This window comes from Bombus huntii, unplaced genomic scaffold (genome assembly GCF_024542735.1).
Source record: "Bombus huntii isolate Logan2020A unplaced genomic scaffold, iyBomHunt1.1 ctg00000075.1, whole genome shotgun sequence".
In the NCBI taxonomy this organism is placed as follows: domain Eukaryota; kingdom Metazoa; phylum Arthropoda; class Insecta; order Hymenoptera; family Apidae; genus Bombus; species Bombus huntii.
Window position 1 is genome coordinate 245,025 of NW_026099333.1, and position 16,824 is coordinate 261,848.

The window sequence follows — 16,824 nt, forward strand, 5'->3', positions numbered from 1 at the left end:
GTGCACTGACCAGTGACTATACAGTGTCGCGTGAGATCCAAGTTCCAACCACTTAGTCAACTGAGCAAGGGAACCGCCATCGGAGAGAAGCACCTCCGTCGCGCAGCATCTACACGAGCCCACGCCGCATCGTAACGATTAGCAACAGAATCCCAGATCAACGTCCATTTGATCAAGGTAAGGGCGTTCATTATCAAAATCAAACATGGCCCAAGCTGAATCAATCAGCACGTTACGGCGGAGACGAGGCGTCCTAGCCCGTCGACTTGCAACCATAAGGCGCGAACTCGATGAGTACGAAGCGTCTGGGAAGGCAAACAGAATCTTCCTAGCATCTTGCCGCAGCTCGTTCGATGAGCTTTGGAAGAGGATACTCGAGGTTCAAGAAGAGTTAGGTGTGGTAGATGAGGGGGAAGATGCACGGGTAGATTCGTTATCGCAAGAGCATCGGGAGCTTGACATGCGGTTCCGAGAGCTCTTTGAACAAATATCAGCAACAACCCCGTCGACTACAACAAGAGGTGAGACATGCCGGAAACCAGAGCCGACCACCGTTCCAGAGGTCCGCGTGCCCCAATTCGACGGTGCCCTCGAGAATTGGACCTATTTCTACGACACGTTCACATCCATAGTGGACCGTAACGAAGGTTTGACGAATGTCCAAAAGTTCCAGCATCTACGCTCATCTATAACTGGACGGGCCGCACAGAGTATCCAGTCATTAGAACTCACAGAGGCCAACTATTCCATCGCGCTTGATACACTGAAGGACAAGTTCAATTGCCCCCTCCAAATCTGCATGCGCCATTGGAATCTGATGCGTAATTATCCGGAAATCAAAAAGGAAACTCCAGAGGCCCTGGAGGATTTGCTGGAAACCATCAGCGTAAATCTAAAGGCGCTCGAACATCTAAAGGAGCCCGTCACTTCAAACATAGCGATGATCGAATTGATCGCGTCGAAGTTGCCCGCGTCCAGCCTGCGTAAATGGCAACGCACACTGCCCCGCCAAAAGGTGCCATCCTATCAGCATCTGATAGACTTTCTCAAAACACGGGCGAACGGGACTCAATTCCTCTCTAAAGAGAAGGAATCAAAAGGGTCAACACACAAACACCGCAGTCAGCGAACAACCATACCGCATGGGCGAACCCTTGCTACAACCAGCAGAACGGTGGTGTGTCCGACCTGCAACGGACATCACGAGATCAGACACTGCAAAATATTCAAGGCCAAATCAGCGACCAAACGTTTTCAGATCGTGAAGAAGGCATCGTTGTGCATAAATTGCCTAGGCACAGGACATTCGCCGACACAGTGTACGTCGGGTTCGTGTCGTATCTGCGGTCACCGACATCATACGTATCTACACCGCGAAAAAACCCAGGTAGATTCATGGTCGTCGAGCGGTCGATCTGCGAGCGGTCGATCTTCGAGCGGTCGATCGTCGAGCGGTCGATCGGCAAGCGGTTGGTCGCCGAGCAGTCGGTCGTCGGACAGTCGCTCATCGAGCGGTCGGTCGTCGGGCAGTCGCGCATCGAGCGGTCGGTCGTCGGGCAGTCGCGCACCGAGCGGTCGGTCGTCGGGCAGTCGTTCATCACACAAGCGAGCCTCCACCGAACAATCCCCATCGGGATCATCGAAGTCGCGGTCGTCCCACAAATCGAGGCGAACATCCGATACTTCACGGAAGCATACATCTTCGGCTCCAAGAGGTACGAAAGAGCATTCCTCGTACGAGTCACGCTCAGCCCGGATCCGGAACACCACCCCAACCTCTTCATCCAAGTCCCAACCGGGGAAAAACTGACTGTCCGAGACTACGACAGCAAGGGGGATCGGACTAACAAACACATCTCCCCACACCCCTCTGCATCATGATCTGTTGGCCACAGCACAGATCAAGGTCTTGAACAAACAGGCACAACCAATCCGAGCCCGAGCCTTACTCGACACTGGGTCGAGCATGAACTTCATGACCGACAGGCTCGCGAACTCCCTCGGTATAAGGCAAAGGAGATGTGCGATCCAGATCGGAGCCCTCGACAATTTGAGCACCACGGCAAAACGTTACACCACGGCCACCATCACGTCGACGGACGGCGAGTACAAGAAGACATTGAGATTTCTTGTTATCCCGGCCATATCGATCCTCGTACCAAGCGAGCCCATCGATCCCTCGAGTCTGGGACTACCCAGAAATATTCATCTAGCCGATCCACAATTCCATTGCCCAGCCCCGATCGATGTATTACTTAGTACCGGATCAACATTCGCGTCGCTGTGCATCGGGCAGGTCAATCTGGCACAACCAGGCGAACCTGAACTACGTCTACAGAAAACACGCTTCGGCTGGGTAATCGGGGGGAGTCCCACGTCCCAAACCGCGATAAATACGTTCCACGCAACCACAACGGCTCTGCAAGAGGACCTCGCACGGTTTTGGGAGATCGACGAGGGACCGGCCACTACTCATCTTTCGGACTCGGAACGACTATGTGAAGAACATTTCCGAAACCATGTCCGACGAACCAAGGAAGGCAGATACATCGTTGCATTACCGTTCAACGAAAAGCTTTCCTCACTAGGGTCATCGAAGGCCGCTGCAATGAGCAGGCTCGCCTCTCTTCATCGCCGATTCCAACGCGACAAACAATATGAAACCGCGTATAGTGCTGTGATTCAAGAATATTTAGACTTGGGTCACATGACAAAGATCAACACGGATCACGCCACCGACCACGGATATTATTTACCACATCACGGCGTGACCAAGGAATCGAGCGACACCACCAAGCTACGGGTTGTGTTCGACGGCTCAGCTTCAAGTACCACGGGAGTGTCTCTAAACGACGCCCTTCATACGGGTCCGAAATTACAAGAAGACCTGAGGAACATCCTATTGAGATTCCGGTCATTTCAATATGTCCTTACCGGCGACATCGAAAAGATGTACCGCCAATTCCTCCTACGTCCAGAAGATCGTCCCTACCAAAAGATTCTGTGGCGTGCCGACAACGGAGAGATCGAAACTTACCGACTCAACACCGTAACGTTCGGTCTATCCGCAGCCCCGTATCTGGCCATCCGATGTCTCAAACAGTTGGCAGAGGACGAGGGACCTCGATTTCCGAGAGCAGCGCAGATCCTACGGCGAGACTTCTATGTCGACGATGCGTTGACCGGAGCCGATACGAAGGACGAAGCCCTATCAATCAGGAATGATCTCACGAGATTACTTAAGCTAGCCGGTCTAAATATCCGCAAATGGGCCTCAAACGATCGGGATCTGCTGAGAGGGCTACCTGAGGAAGACACCAAGCAGAAATTACATCTCGGTGAGTCATCCACGTTAAAAACACTCGGCGTCTTTTGGGATTCAGCCGACGATACCATACTATATTCGGTCAAGACGAACAGTGACACTTCCCGAATCACAAAGCGATCAATCAGCTCAGTCATCGCACAAATATATGATCCACTAGGATTGCTCGCGCCGGTAATCGTTCGAGCAAAAATGATTTTGCAACAAGTCTGGACATTGAAGGTAGATTGGGACGAATCCCTTCCGTCAGACGTACACACAGCATGGATCAAATACCACACCCAATTGCCGTTGTTAAATGCGGTAAGGTTCCCTCGGAAGACCATCCTAGAATCCGCAACGAAAATTGAGCTCCACGGATTCTGTGACGCTAGCGAAAGGGCATATGGGGCGTGCGTCTACGTGCGGACGACTGACCGAAAGAACAATATTTGGACTCGACTCCTCACGGCGCGGTCGAAGGTAGCGCCGCTCAAATCGCTCTCCATACCACGTCTCGAATTAAGTGGGGCACTTATTTTGACGTCCTTGATTTCGTCAATACAACAGGCCCTGACGACCAAGATATCGCGGATAGTCTACTGGACTGACTCCACCATCGTACTCCATTGGATCAGGTCTTCGCCGCACACCTTGAAAACATTTGTGGCGAATCGAGTCGCTGAGATACAGACCAAGACCAATATCTCCGACTGGCGTCATGTGCCTACCGACGATAATCCAGCGGATCTCATCTCCCGAGGCCAGACGCCCAAGGAATTCCTATGTCCGTCCATTTGGAAAAACGGGCCAAGGTGGCTCCTGCAAAGCGAAAGCTATTGGCCGGTTTGGAGCCCGACACCGGTAGTCGACCTCCCGGAGCAAAAGAAGACGATCTGTCTGAGGACGAGTGTTAACGACAACACTCTCCTCCATCGCTACTCGTCTTGGCCAAGACTAATAAGAATCGTCGCCCGGTGTCTTCGATGGAGACATAAGCAACACCGAACTGCCCATCTCACCACAGACGAACTGACCGCAGCGCACAACAGGCTGATAAAAATCTTACAATCCCAGCATTTCGCGCCTGAAATTCGGATCCTCCAAAAGAATCGAAGCGAGGACGTTGGAGGGAAACTACAGCCATTAAACCCCTTCCTCGACGAAGATGGGCTACTCCGGGTAGGAGGGCGACTAACCAACTCCGCCATACCCTTCAGCCAAAAACACCCGATCATCCTACCCAAATCCCCGGTGACAGAGCTAATTATAGAACAAGAGCACCGGAACAATCATCACACAGGGACCCAAGCTACCCTATACGCGATGAGACTGCGCTATTGGCCGATCGACGGCCGTAGCCAGGTATGGCGCACTCTCAGAAGGTGCGTCCGCTGCTGCAGAGCCAACCCTCCACCAGTGGAATACTTGATGGGTGATTTGCCAGAGGCGCGTATTACCGAATCGCGGCCGTTCACGAACGTCGGAATCGACTACTGCGGCCCATTCAACATCAAGGAGAGGAGGGACCGCAACCGACGTAAAATCAAGACGTACGCCGCCATATTCGTTTGTCTGGCGACAAAGGCGGTCCACATAGAGTTAATCAGCGACCTAACCACCGACGCCTTCTTGGCCGCGCTACGCCGTTTCATCTCGCGGCGAGGATACTGCGCAACGATCCTCACCGACAACGGCACCAATTTCGTCGGGGCTAATCGGGAGCTGCAAGAACTCCGGACCCTATTGCAGTCCGACGACCACCAGGATAGGGTACAGAATTTTCTCGCCGACCGACAAATACAATGGCGTTTTAATCCTCCGAACACACCACATTTTGGCGGCTTATGGGAAGCCGCAGTTAAATCGTTCAAACGCCATCTCATCCGCGTGGTCGGCACGGAGCTCCTGACCTTTGAACACCTCAACACCCTTGTGATCGAAATTGAGGCCATTCTCAATTCACGCCCACTGACTCCCATCTCATCCGATCCGAAAGATCCCCCTGTCCTCACTCCCGGTCATTTTCTAATCGGTGATACCCTAACCAGTTTACGGGAGCGTGATTTCAGGACAGTTCCATCAGGACGGCTATCCAGTTGGCAGCGCATTCACCAGATTAAGCAGCACTTCTGGAGCCGATGGTATCGAGAATACCTAAACGAGTTAACCCGCCGCAGCAAATGGGACAAGGGCAAACACAACATTCATGAAGGCACCGTAGTAATCCTCAGGGAGGACAACGTGCCCTCTATGCAGTGGCCTTTGGGCCGCGTAATCAAGGTCCATCCAGGAGCCGACGGAATCATCCGGACCGCTACAGTGCAGACGGCAACAAGCATCCTGGACCGCGGCGTCAAACGACTGGTCCCCTTACCCATCCACCCAGATCCAGATGAGGCCGAACGCCCACACGGAGCGAAGGAGGTCACCAACGACACCCCTGACTCCACAGCCAGAATTTGATCGGTGCCCTCTCAACGGGGGGAGGATGTTACGACGCCTAAAACATCTGCACGCCAGCCCGCGCGACCGGACAACAACCGACCTGCGTAACGGCACTTCGACCCTCAATAAACCTAAGGACCCACCATAACTTTCACTTCCCTGCATTGTTTAGCCATATGTCTTCAATCCGATTGTCTTGAAGAATTGCTAAAACCTAAAAATATGCTCGAAACACAGTCGGTTTTATAGGTGTCCTTGGGTTTATTAGTCGCCTTTAAAACACGGAGAAAGCGGGTATGCACCCATTAGGAAAACCCGAATAGCCCTGTAATAAAACAGGCTAGGTTTTCTCATACACACCGTCATTTACGCACCACGATGGTAGAAGACTCCCTACTCATCCCTTCGAGCAGTAGTGCAGCATGACCAATCGACACCGCGGTTCGTTACCCTCACTTTTCCTAACGAAAGTGGGACCAACGAATCCGCGTTCTTTAGGCACAGGGGCACACCCACACCGAGCTTTCTTCCGTATTAAACAAAAGAGCGACAAACAGTCTCCCAACTAACGCCTAACGCGACAGTCTATCACCTAACGCCTAACGCGACGGTCTCCCAACTAACGCCTAACGCGACAGTCTACCACCTAACGCCTAACGCGACGGTCCACCAACTAACGCCTAACGCGGCAATCTACACATAGCGCGAGAGTCGCATACTTCACACAAATCCTTTTGTAACTAAGTGCTTGGAAATATATACTTTATAATACTGTGAATCCCAGTGTTATACCAAATCAATCACCCCTTATTATCCCACCGGAAATCAGGGGATCGATCAATTCGTGGTGTCGATTGTTATAATCGTAACGGGGATTTACGACCCCCGTTGACGACTCTCCTCGCGAGTACGTCTCCCCGCGATTGGTCGAACTTACAGTATGTATGTTTTATATTATCGAATACTCTATAAAATAAACTACTCAAAACAATAAATAACGCAATCGAAGAATTACAAAACATTATATATATATATATATATATACGTATTCATATGCATATTTCTCTTGGCAGTGTAGTATTCATACGAAATGAAATGTCAATTATTTATTTATCCTTTACCGGAATGTAGGCTAGTTTTAAGTATGTATCTTAGATTATCGATTTGATAGAATTCGCACACATATATATATTTCTGACAATGTAACCTTCATTTCTTTAATAATACAATATTGTATGTTTTATGTATTCGTTAAACTATTAGTTTTTGACTTCATGTATACTTTTATTTCATAAATTGATAATATTGTATTTATTGCATAGTATTGGAAGCACTGTCTCTAATATTTACTAGGTTATTACATGTTCGGCATATATGTTTATACTTATATGTAACTGTCCAAATTGATTGATTGAAATATATTTATATATATATATATGAGTCTAAAAAATTTATTGTAGCTGTGTATGTGGACGACATCCTCGTGTTTGGGACGAATGAGTGGATTGAGATATTCAAAACTAGGATTAAGGACAAATTAGATGTTAGAATGCTAGGCGTAGACACTCAATTTCTGTCCATCCACCTGAGTAAGCCAAACAGCACCACTGTAGTATTCGATCAATCTGTACAGATAGGTCAAATGCTGGATCTGTTTGACATTACTCGTGAGGTTGGGGTGGTGGGAGTGTCGACACCGCTAGCTAGAGAATGCGAGGCTGGTTTTGATATTGAACGTGATGAGCCTCTCGACAGTAAATTATATGAACAAGCTGTGGGGCACATAATGTATGTAGCTACTGTAAGTCGTCCTGATGTTGCGTGTGCAATAGGGAAACTAAGCCAAAGATGCGCGAATCCGACTGTATCCGATTGGAAAGCAGCGAAGCGGGTATTCAGATATTTACTAAAGACCAAAGACTTGAAGTTAGTATACCAAAGGATCGGGCAACCTCTGAAGGTGTTTTGCGACTCGGATTTTGCGGGTTGTACGGTAGACAGGAAATCCAGGAGCGGGTATATGTTCATACTCGCTGGTGGTGCGATATCCTGGCTATCCAAAAAACAACCGATTATAGCTCAATCGACGTGCGAAGCGGAATTTGTGGCAATGCTGGAAGCAACAAGGGAAACAGTGTGGATTTCTTTACTGTTAAAGGAATTGGGTCAACTGTCATATTGCCATCGCCCCTGCAAGATATTCTGCGATAATATCGGAGCTATTTCATGGTCAAAGGACGAAATAGTTGCTGAGAGTTCTAAGCACGTCCAAGTGCGCTACTTTTACGTTAAGAACTGCGTATCGAGGGGGATACTAGATTATACTTATGTACCTAGTCCTGAGAATGTGGCTGACATTCTCACCAAAGGCCTAACTAGGATTAAGACCCAGCAATTTACCAAAGCTATGGGGCTTGTAGAAACTAGCGATCAAAGGGGAGTGTTGAGAAATGTTAAGTTGGTATGATCGCTGCTTACTACAAGCTAAGTTGGTACGACTTCTAACGACGCTCTTTTGTCTTAGAAGTCGACCACGTTGTTCTATTGACTTGGAGATTCCTGTGTGGTAAGACGTGTTATAAGACTGAAATATATTGGAGAAAACGAATCTAAGTGAATCGTTATTTTATAAACCCAAAACCTTATTAAATAACAATCAAAGCCATGTGTCCTGGGTTTTGGTTATGGTGTATGCAAATTCGTCGGGCGGTAAGTTTGCCAAGCTTAAAGCGTTCTCTATTAGTTTCTTCTGTGTGGTGTATCTTTGTGTCAGTGTATCATGGTATAATGTTTTCGTTTCTCGAGTTTATCAGAAATAGGAATAACCTTTTATAGAAAAAGAAAATTTTATATTTATATATATTATATTTTTTTCTTTCCTTTTTTTTTCTTCTTTTTTTTCTTCTTCCCCCTTTTTTTTGTTTTTTTTTTTATTGTTAAAACCTTTGTTTTATTTTAGGTTTTACGTACTTGTTATCAGTGAAAATAAATATTATGAATACTACTTGGATTGTAACTATATACATATATGCGTACAAAATCCACTTCTACATGTTAGATATAATAATATAACAATACTACGTAGATTAATACACAATAAAATATCCTTTTACTCCGGTTATATTTATTACTAACTCTCAATTAATCTATCTTAATTATTTTCTAACCACTTTCTATATTTACCAGCTATTTTATTTCTTTTTGTTAATCTGCGAAATCCATGCATGTACACTTCCTTGTATGGTGATTGATTGTTCACGAGGTAAGTTGCACTTTCACTGTTTTCGTTATTCGTTGAACTAACACGTTTTACATTCAAACAGTAATTGGAACACTCGTAATAAACTTCTTTTCTTTTTCCAAGTTTCCGCTATCTGTGTCATTCGACGAACACTGCCACGCCTCCACAGCACCGTTATAACATTTAGCGATGCTGCTCTTTGCATTAAGGCAATTGAAGTTAATTCGTTCGTTTATTTTCAGCTGGTACATGGTGTCCCGCAAGCAGGGAGCCATATCATATTTTGCATGTAGACCTTCTTGTTTGATGATTACTTGTTTACAAGGTAACTTTCACTTCCCCTCTTTTAATTATTTATTGAATCGACACGTTGTATATTCAAACAATAATTGGAGTACACATAATAATTTTCCCTTTTTCTTTTTAGGTTTTCGCTATCTGTATTATTCGACGGACAGTGTTACACCTCCTTTTGATTTATCCATAATATAGTTATAACATTTAGTAACCTTGTATTTTGCACTGAGACAATTGAAACTAATTTATTCACTTATTTTAGGTAGCTGTCATACATTGTGTTCCACGAACAACGATCCATAACCTATACTTGCACGTACACTTTCTTGTATGTTGATCACTTGTTCACAAGGTAACTTTCACTTTCACTAGTTAATTGTTCATTAAGTTAACACGTTTTATATTTAAGCAATAATTGAAACACGTATAATAATTTTCCTTTTTCCTTTTAGGTGTTCGATATCTGTATTATTCGACGAACAGCACTATAACATATACTACCGCACTACGTTGCCCACTGAAATCGCTTTATTCATTGCTTATTTCGATTATGCGCTAGTTTTAACTTGTTTAAATGCACCGTTCGCGGAATCCCTTTTACTTCGATCTTGACGTTTTGGTTCTGCAAGATTTCTAGCACTTTGTATGGTCCAGTATATTGATCGGAGAATTTTCCTTTACTGGGTTCTTTTAGTAAATATATCGAATCTCCTATTTTAAAATCTTGGGGGTTGATTCGTCGGTCGTAATATTCTTTTGATCTTAGTTTGGATTTTATCAAATTTTCTCTCGCCATTCGTTGTACGGTGTTAATTTTATCGAACAGATCTTCGAGATATTCTGCGTAAGTTGGTTCCATGTTCTCTTCGATTATTACTTCACCAGTAGGTTCTCTGGCTAGATGTCCAAAAACTAATTCGTGCGGGGAGAATTTCGTTCCTTCGTGTACAGAGGTATTATAGGAAAACATAGCTAATTCTACCCATTCGTCCCAATTTTTGGAATTTTCAATGTATAATTTGAGATATTCTATCAGCACGTGGTGAGATCTTTCGATTGAACCGTTACTTTGTGGATGATATGCCGTCGTGGTATATTGTTTGATGCGGAATCTCTTTGCTACTTTCTTCATTAGTGAGGATGTAAAGTTCGTTCCTTGATCAGTGAGAATAGCTCTCGGTGACCCGAAACGACAAATAAATCGCTTTACAAAAACGTCCGCTAAGATAGGCCGAGAGGCTGAAGAGATTCCTCCTAGTGGAATCCCAATTGAGTATTTTGTTAATAAGTCTTGGATAGTTAATATATATTCGTTTCCCTTTTGGGTTTTTGGTAATGGACCTATAATATCCATACTAACCTTATCGAACGCTTTACCTGGTGTGTCTGTAAGTACCATTGGTTGCTTTGCTTTTATTCTTGTGAGTTTCTTCAATTGACATTCCTTACATGTTCTTACGTAATCTTGAATTTCCTTTTTCATATTTTCCCAATAGTAATGTTGTCGTATTCTTTGATAAGTTTTTGTTATTCCTTTGTGTCCTGCTACGCTTGATTCATGTTTTTCTCGTATTATGTTGTTCCGCGCTTCCACAGATGGGGTAATTACTTCCCCAGTGCAAATGGTGATGGTTAAGGTTTTTTCCATAAATATTTCCTTTAATTTTCTGATTGTATATCGCCAGGGTATTGTTTCTCATTTACTGCGTCTAATAGAGATCTTAGCGAGTTTAATAAATTTTCTGGTGTTATTGGAATATTTCTATTTTCCTTTATCGGTAGGAATACAATGTATTTTCCAGAATCGTAATTCAATCTTGCTTTTTCTAACATTAAATCTTCATAACGAGGTAACTTTCCCGTTTCCTTCATTTCTAAGGCTCCTTTATCTATCGGATTGCCATGTATATCTATAAATACTACTTTATGGTCATTTACTCTCGCAATTGAGTCTCGGGTTTCTGAAATTCTTAGTTCCGCAATTATCGTAGGTCTCGTGTCCTTTTCTCGTTGTTGAATTAGTTCTGGAATTACAGTGGAGGTCTCTTTTTCGCTTGTTGTATCCGTGCCTTCTTTTTCTCGATTGGTTATTGCTCTATCTGTACTTACATCGATTTCTGCTAATGCTTGGTCTAAATATTTTATGGGGGTTTCTTCTATTGTAAAATGTTTTCGGGTAAAACCCTTTCCTTGATTTTTAGAATCACTGGATTGAGGCAAGACGTGTGGTTTAGCTTCGAATATGGGAGAGTCTTCGGTTGACGTATCTATTTCGAATCTTTTTGAGACAGGATAGCGAATCGGTGAGACTTCCTCTCTCTTTCTGATTGGTAAACAAACTTCCGGAGGTTTCCTAGATAATGCGTCTGCGTTTCCGTTCGCCCTGCCTTCTTTGTATACAATATCAAATTCGAAGTCCGATAACTTTAATTTCCATTTCCAAATTCTTGAAGTAGGATCTTTGATAGAATGCATCCACGCTAAAGGTTTATGATCGGTTACGATGGTAAACTTTCTTCCGTAAAGATACGGTCGGAAGTGCATTGCGCTGTAAACAATTGCCAGACACTCCTTTTCTATGGTAGAGTAGTTTCGTTCGGCGGGATTTAATAGCCTTGAGGCATACGCAATCGGCAAATCCTTTCCGATTGGCCCTTGACTCAGTACACCGCTTATTGCATATCCTGATGCGTCTGTAGTAAGGTTAAAGGGTTTAGAAAAGTCTGGATATTGCAGGATGGGTTTCGTCACTAACGCTGTCTTTAAATTATTGAATGCGTTTTCTTGATTTTCTGTCCATTTAAAGGGAGTATCTTTCTTTAATAGTTGTGTCAATGGTTTCGCGACCTTGGGGAAATCGGGTATAAATCTTCTGTAATATCCTGCTAGTCCCAGAAATCGTTTGATATTTTTCGCCCTCTTTGGTCGTGGAAATTTTGATACGGCTTCGACTTTCTTTGGGTCGGGTTTCACGCCATCCTCACTAATTATATGTCCTAAATAATTCACCTCGTGTCGTAAAAATTCGCACTTATCAGGTTGTAATCGTAATTTAGCTTTCCTCAGTCTTTCCATTAATTTATTAAATTTAATTTCGCGTTCTTGGAGAGACGTGGAATAAATCACTATGTCATCCAGATAGACGAATAGTTCTATTCCTTGCAGACCAGATAATATTGAATTCATCAAACGTTGAAATGTTGCTGGGGCATCTTTTAATCCAAAGGGCATTCTTTTGAATTGAAAATGCCCGTATGGTGTCGAAAATGCAGTTTTGTGGGCATCTTCCTGTGACATACGGATCTGGTGAAAGCCCGATGCCAAGTCAAACGTGGAAAAATATTTTGCACTTCCTAATTGATCCAATATTTCTGTAATGTTGGGTAGTGGGAAGGCATCGCCAATCGTTTTATCGTTCAATTTTCTATAATCGATGACTAATCTCCAGCGCTTATTTCCTTGCGAATCGGGTTTTTGAGCACAATCCATAACGGGGAGTTATATGGAGATATTGATGGTTCCACTACGTCCGTATCTAGTAGTTCTTGGTCCTGTCGATTTATTTCTTCTCGATGTATTGGTGGATATCGATACTGTTTAGTATTGATGGGTATATTATCCGTTGTAATTATCCTATGTTCCAGAACTTCGGTTGCTTCCAATGTATCTCCTGGAATATGAAACCTATCTTGATTATTACGAATCAATTTTTTAGCATTTTCCTTTTCTTCTTCGTTCAAATGTTCGAGTCGTAGTAACTCATTTATTTTATCGTATCTACTTTCCTCCGATCTTAGAACTGTATTGCACGCTGTCCTAGGAAGCGGGGCGGGGGGCGGGGGGATTTTCAAATTCTTTAATTACCATCGTTGGTGTTGTAAATACGTAATCTCTCGAAGTAGTATTTATTACTCTTATGTAACCTTTTCCTTTATGATTCCTCACAACTGCATTACCAAAATAGATTCCCTTGTTCGGCTCGATTCTTGGAATAAATCCCTCTTTTATCTCTGGATTAGCGATATTAACTGAACACGTTATTGAACTTCGCTTCGGTATAATTATTTTTTCTTTACTATCGAAGGGAATATAAATATTTCCCCATCTGATATGTTTTCCCTCATAATCTAAACGAGCCTTACAACCTGCAAAAAATTCGGATCCTAGGATTCCGTCTTGATCGATTAGCAATGAATCATCGACTATGATGAAAACCAACCGGATGGCCCGCAACCTGTATTACCGTCTGCCCTAGGGAGACCAGGCTCGTTGCCGTAATTCCTCGCACTTCGATTGATTCCTTTTCGTCGATGATGGCTGAATCGAGTAAAGCAGGTTTCTTGATAATGTTGATTTCCGATCCAGAGTCTAATAATAAACTCGTCTTAGTCTTTAGATCTGGGGAAACTATTCGTGCAGTTGGGTTCGTTGGGGAATCGTTAAATTTTATTGAAATAATTCGGAGAGGTCGCCTTCCGAATCTGAATTCAACTCCTGATGATTTTCCTTCGCCGGTTGCTTGTGCTTCACTCTTTTCCTTTTGCCTTGAGATTCTGGATTCTCTGTCTGTGACCTCGTTTGGTTGTGGGATGACTCCCCCACAATATTTAGTGGTTGTTCGTTCGATCTTATGGTCGGCATTGCGTTCGCTCTGTCTCTCGTTATGGGTGGTGGAGTCGATCTCGCGGGGGTGGCTGTCCTTGTTCTGTTTGTTGCCGTCGGCGCCGGTCGCCTGGTTGCCGCCTGTACTCTTGGGCGATTCGGCGTATCGTTCCTTCGTGGCTCGCCCCATTCTCCCGAAGGACGTGTTTGGTTTCCCGATGGTCTCGAAGCATAGGGTACGATTAATCCGGCACCTACTCGGGCTTTAAATTTGTAACAGTCTTTCACTAGATGCCCGGGTTTTTTGCAATAGTTACACGTGATATTTTGTCTTGTAGAATTCAAAAAATTCTGCGATGGAGGTAGCGATCTTCGATCTTGGCGGTTGTTCCTGATATTGTTGTTAGTGTTCGAAGGATGTGCGTTGTCGCGTCTGTAATAGTTCGAGGGTGTCGGTCGTTGGGGTCGCGTTCTATCGGTTATTTGTTTCAATTCGTGTGTTGCTTTGACGGCTTGACGATACGCATCTTCTAAAGTATGGTACCCTGCTATTTTTACTCGCACATATACCTCGTTCGGAAGTCCTTTAACGAAAGCTTCTTTCGTTTCCCAATCTATAGTATCTTGGATATCGGGGGATATGATGCCGTAGTCGCCTCTTTCTCCGTCCATTATTGCCAATCTAAGATTTCTAACGCGATCCATATAATCTAATATGTCTTCCCCGGGTCGTTGAAATATCGTTCCTAATTCCCCTTTATATTCGTTAAGAGATTTCTTTGGGCCGAATAGATCCTTTAATTTGTTTCCGAAATCGTTTAGACTCATTAATTCTGTGTCTTCGATGGCGAGGAGCGCGTGTCCACGGAGCTTATTTACTAACAATTTTACCAATTGAGGTTCTTGATATCTGGAAATCATATTTCGCGCGCGCTCACAAGCTCTTAAAAAGTGGAATACCGATGGTCGATATCCGTCAAACACTGGCACCGATTCGATCGCATCTTTTAGCTTAATTGGCTGGGTATGTCCACTCGGCTGGACCGTCTCTTGTTGCGTTGTCGGCGGCGATACGGGTGTTTTAGGTTCTTGTTTTGTTTTAAGTTCGAATAAGCCGCTTTGTAATTCGGCGAGTTTTGCACTCATATCGCGAAAGTTCGCATCCCATGCTTTAAGCTTTTCCGACAATGTCAAAACCATTTCTTCGTCCAACGATTTCACAACACTCGCCATTGTTTCTTAAATATTTGTTAAATATATATATTAATCAAGATAGACTAACTAAATATTAACGACAAGACATAACTGACCTCGGTGCGAAGGAATAAAGTTATGCTACACGAAATAACTGGTAACACAATACACAAAACATTAACTAAATTAAACGAGACTTACATAAATGCAAGTCACGTATAATCAAAACAATGACTATTGAAATTCGGTAACAATACAATCCATGCTATCACATTAAAGTAGCACACGGTATTGACACACACAATATCATGAAACACAAAACAATATTACAAAACACTACTAAATAAAATTATAGTGATTAACAATTAATTAGTTATTTCAACAACACGTTACTGTTGACATTAAACCAACGCCATACCAAAGAGACACGCGAGCGACCATGTTGAAAAATTCGTCGCGCGCACATACAAATAACAGCCAATGCAATACAATACAGCATCATAATAGCAATGTTAGGTACTAATAAAAAAAAAAAAAAAAAAAAAAACAAGGAAAAGGGGGAGAGAGTTAAGGAAAATATATATAATAAATAACAACTAACATAATTATAACATATTATATATATTATATTATATACAGGGATACAGTATTCGTACAAAGGAACAGATCCAAACGAAAATTATATATATAAAAAAAAATAAATAATATATATATGTAATATCGTGATATAATATATTTACAAGGAATGGATGATACAGATGTTAATCGGACAGAAAAAGACGATTGTTGTTCAACCTGAACTATTCACACCAAACGTACAGAAAACAGCACAACTAAATAATTAGATAACGACTCGACTTTCACAAAATGCAATCAACACTCTCTCGGCAACGCCACTCGCAAACTCTGTTTGTTGATTCCTTTTCTCCCGTCCCTTGGCAACCGCTCGTGGCCAAGATCACGTAGGTCTCCTCTTTCCAAAACTACGCGATCAAAAACAAACGCCTCGGCTCTCGCGACATTCCACGCGGATCACCCGCCAACTCCCAGGCCTCTCACTCACGATACTACATATATACATTAACTATTTTTATATGTGTGTACAGAACTGATGGCGAACTCATCAACCATTTTCTGAACGACGGATGGAACAACATGAATAGCAATTCACACAGTGGAACTGTAAAGTATTTGTACGAAACCAAATACTGATGCTATCCACCTGTAAACAAACAATATTTATAACTATGCATATAATTTTCACTTATGTTCACCACTATATATATATATATATACTCGAAGACAAGGTACATTTGTGATATTTATTCCTATTGATGATATATACTTATATATTTATAACAATAAAACAAATCTCATTTATACTACTTACCAATACGTACGCATATATGTATGTCGGATCACGATTCGAATTTTGGGCGCGCGACGACTCTTCGTGTGGACTAGCCATCGTTTCACAAAGCCGAGATTTTATTTACACGTATATACAGGTCTATCACTAAGCTTAACAAATAATAAGTACAACTAATAATAAGTCTAACAAACACTAAGACTAATGAATAATACGATCTACGAATAATTAAATTAAATTAAATAATACTATTAGCAATGTTTGAGTTCAAACGAATCCACGGTCACCGGGATAACTCCTTACTAAGCGAAACTAACTTAGACGCAAATGCGATCGTCGAAAATGCTCGATGTATCACTCTCCAAGGCA

General features: G+C 43.3%; 1 protein-coding gene across 1 annotated transcript; it reads left to right on the top strand.

Moving 5' to 3' along the window:
• Positions 1-205: 205 nt before the first annotated feature.
• On the top strand, positions 206-5,770 carry LOC126876441 (uncharacterized). Its single transcript, XM_050639297.1, has 2 exons — positions 206-1,319; positions 1,896-5,770. The coding sequence occupies exons 1-2, from the start codon at positions 206-208 to the stop codon at positions 5,768-5,770; spliced, it is 4,989 nt and encodes a 1,662-aa protein (XP_050495254.1).
• Positions 5,771-16,824: the final 11,054 nt, after the last annotated feature.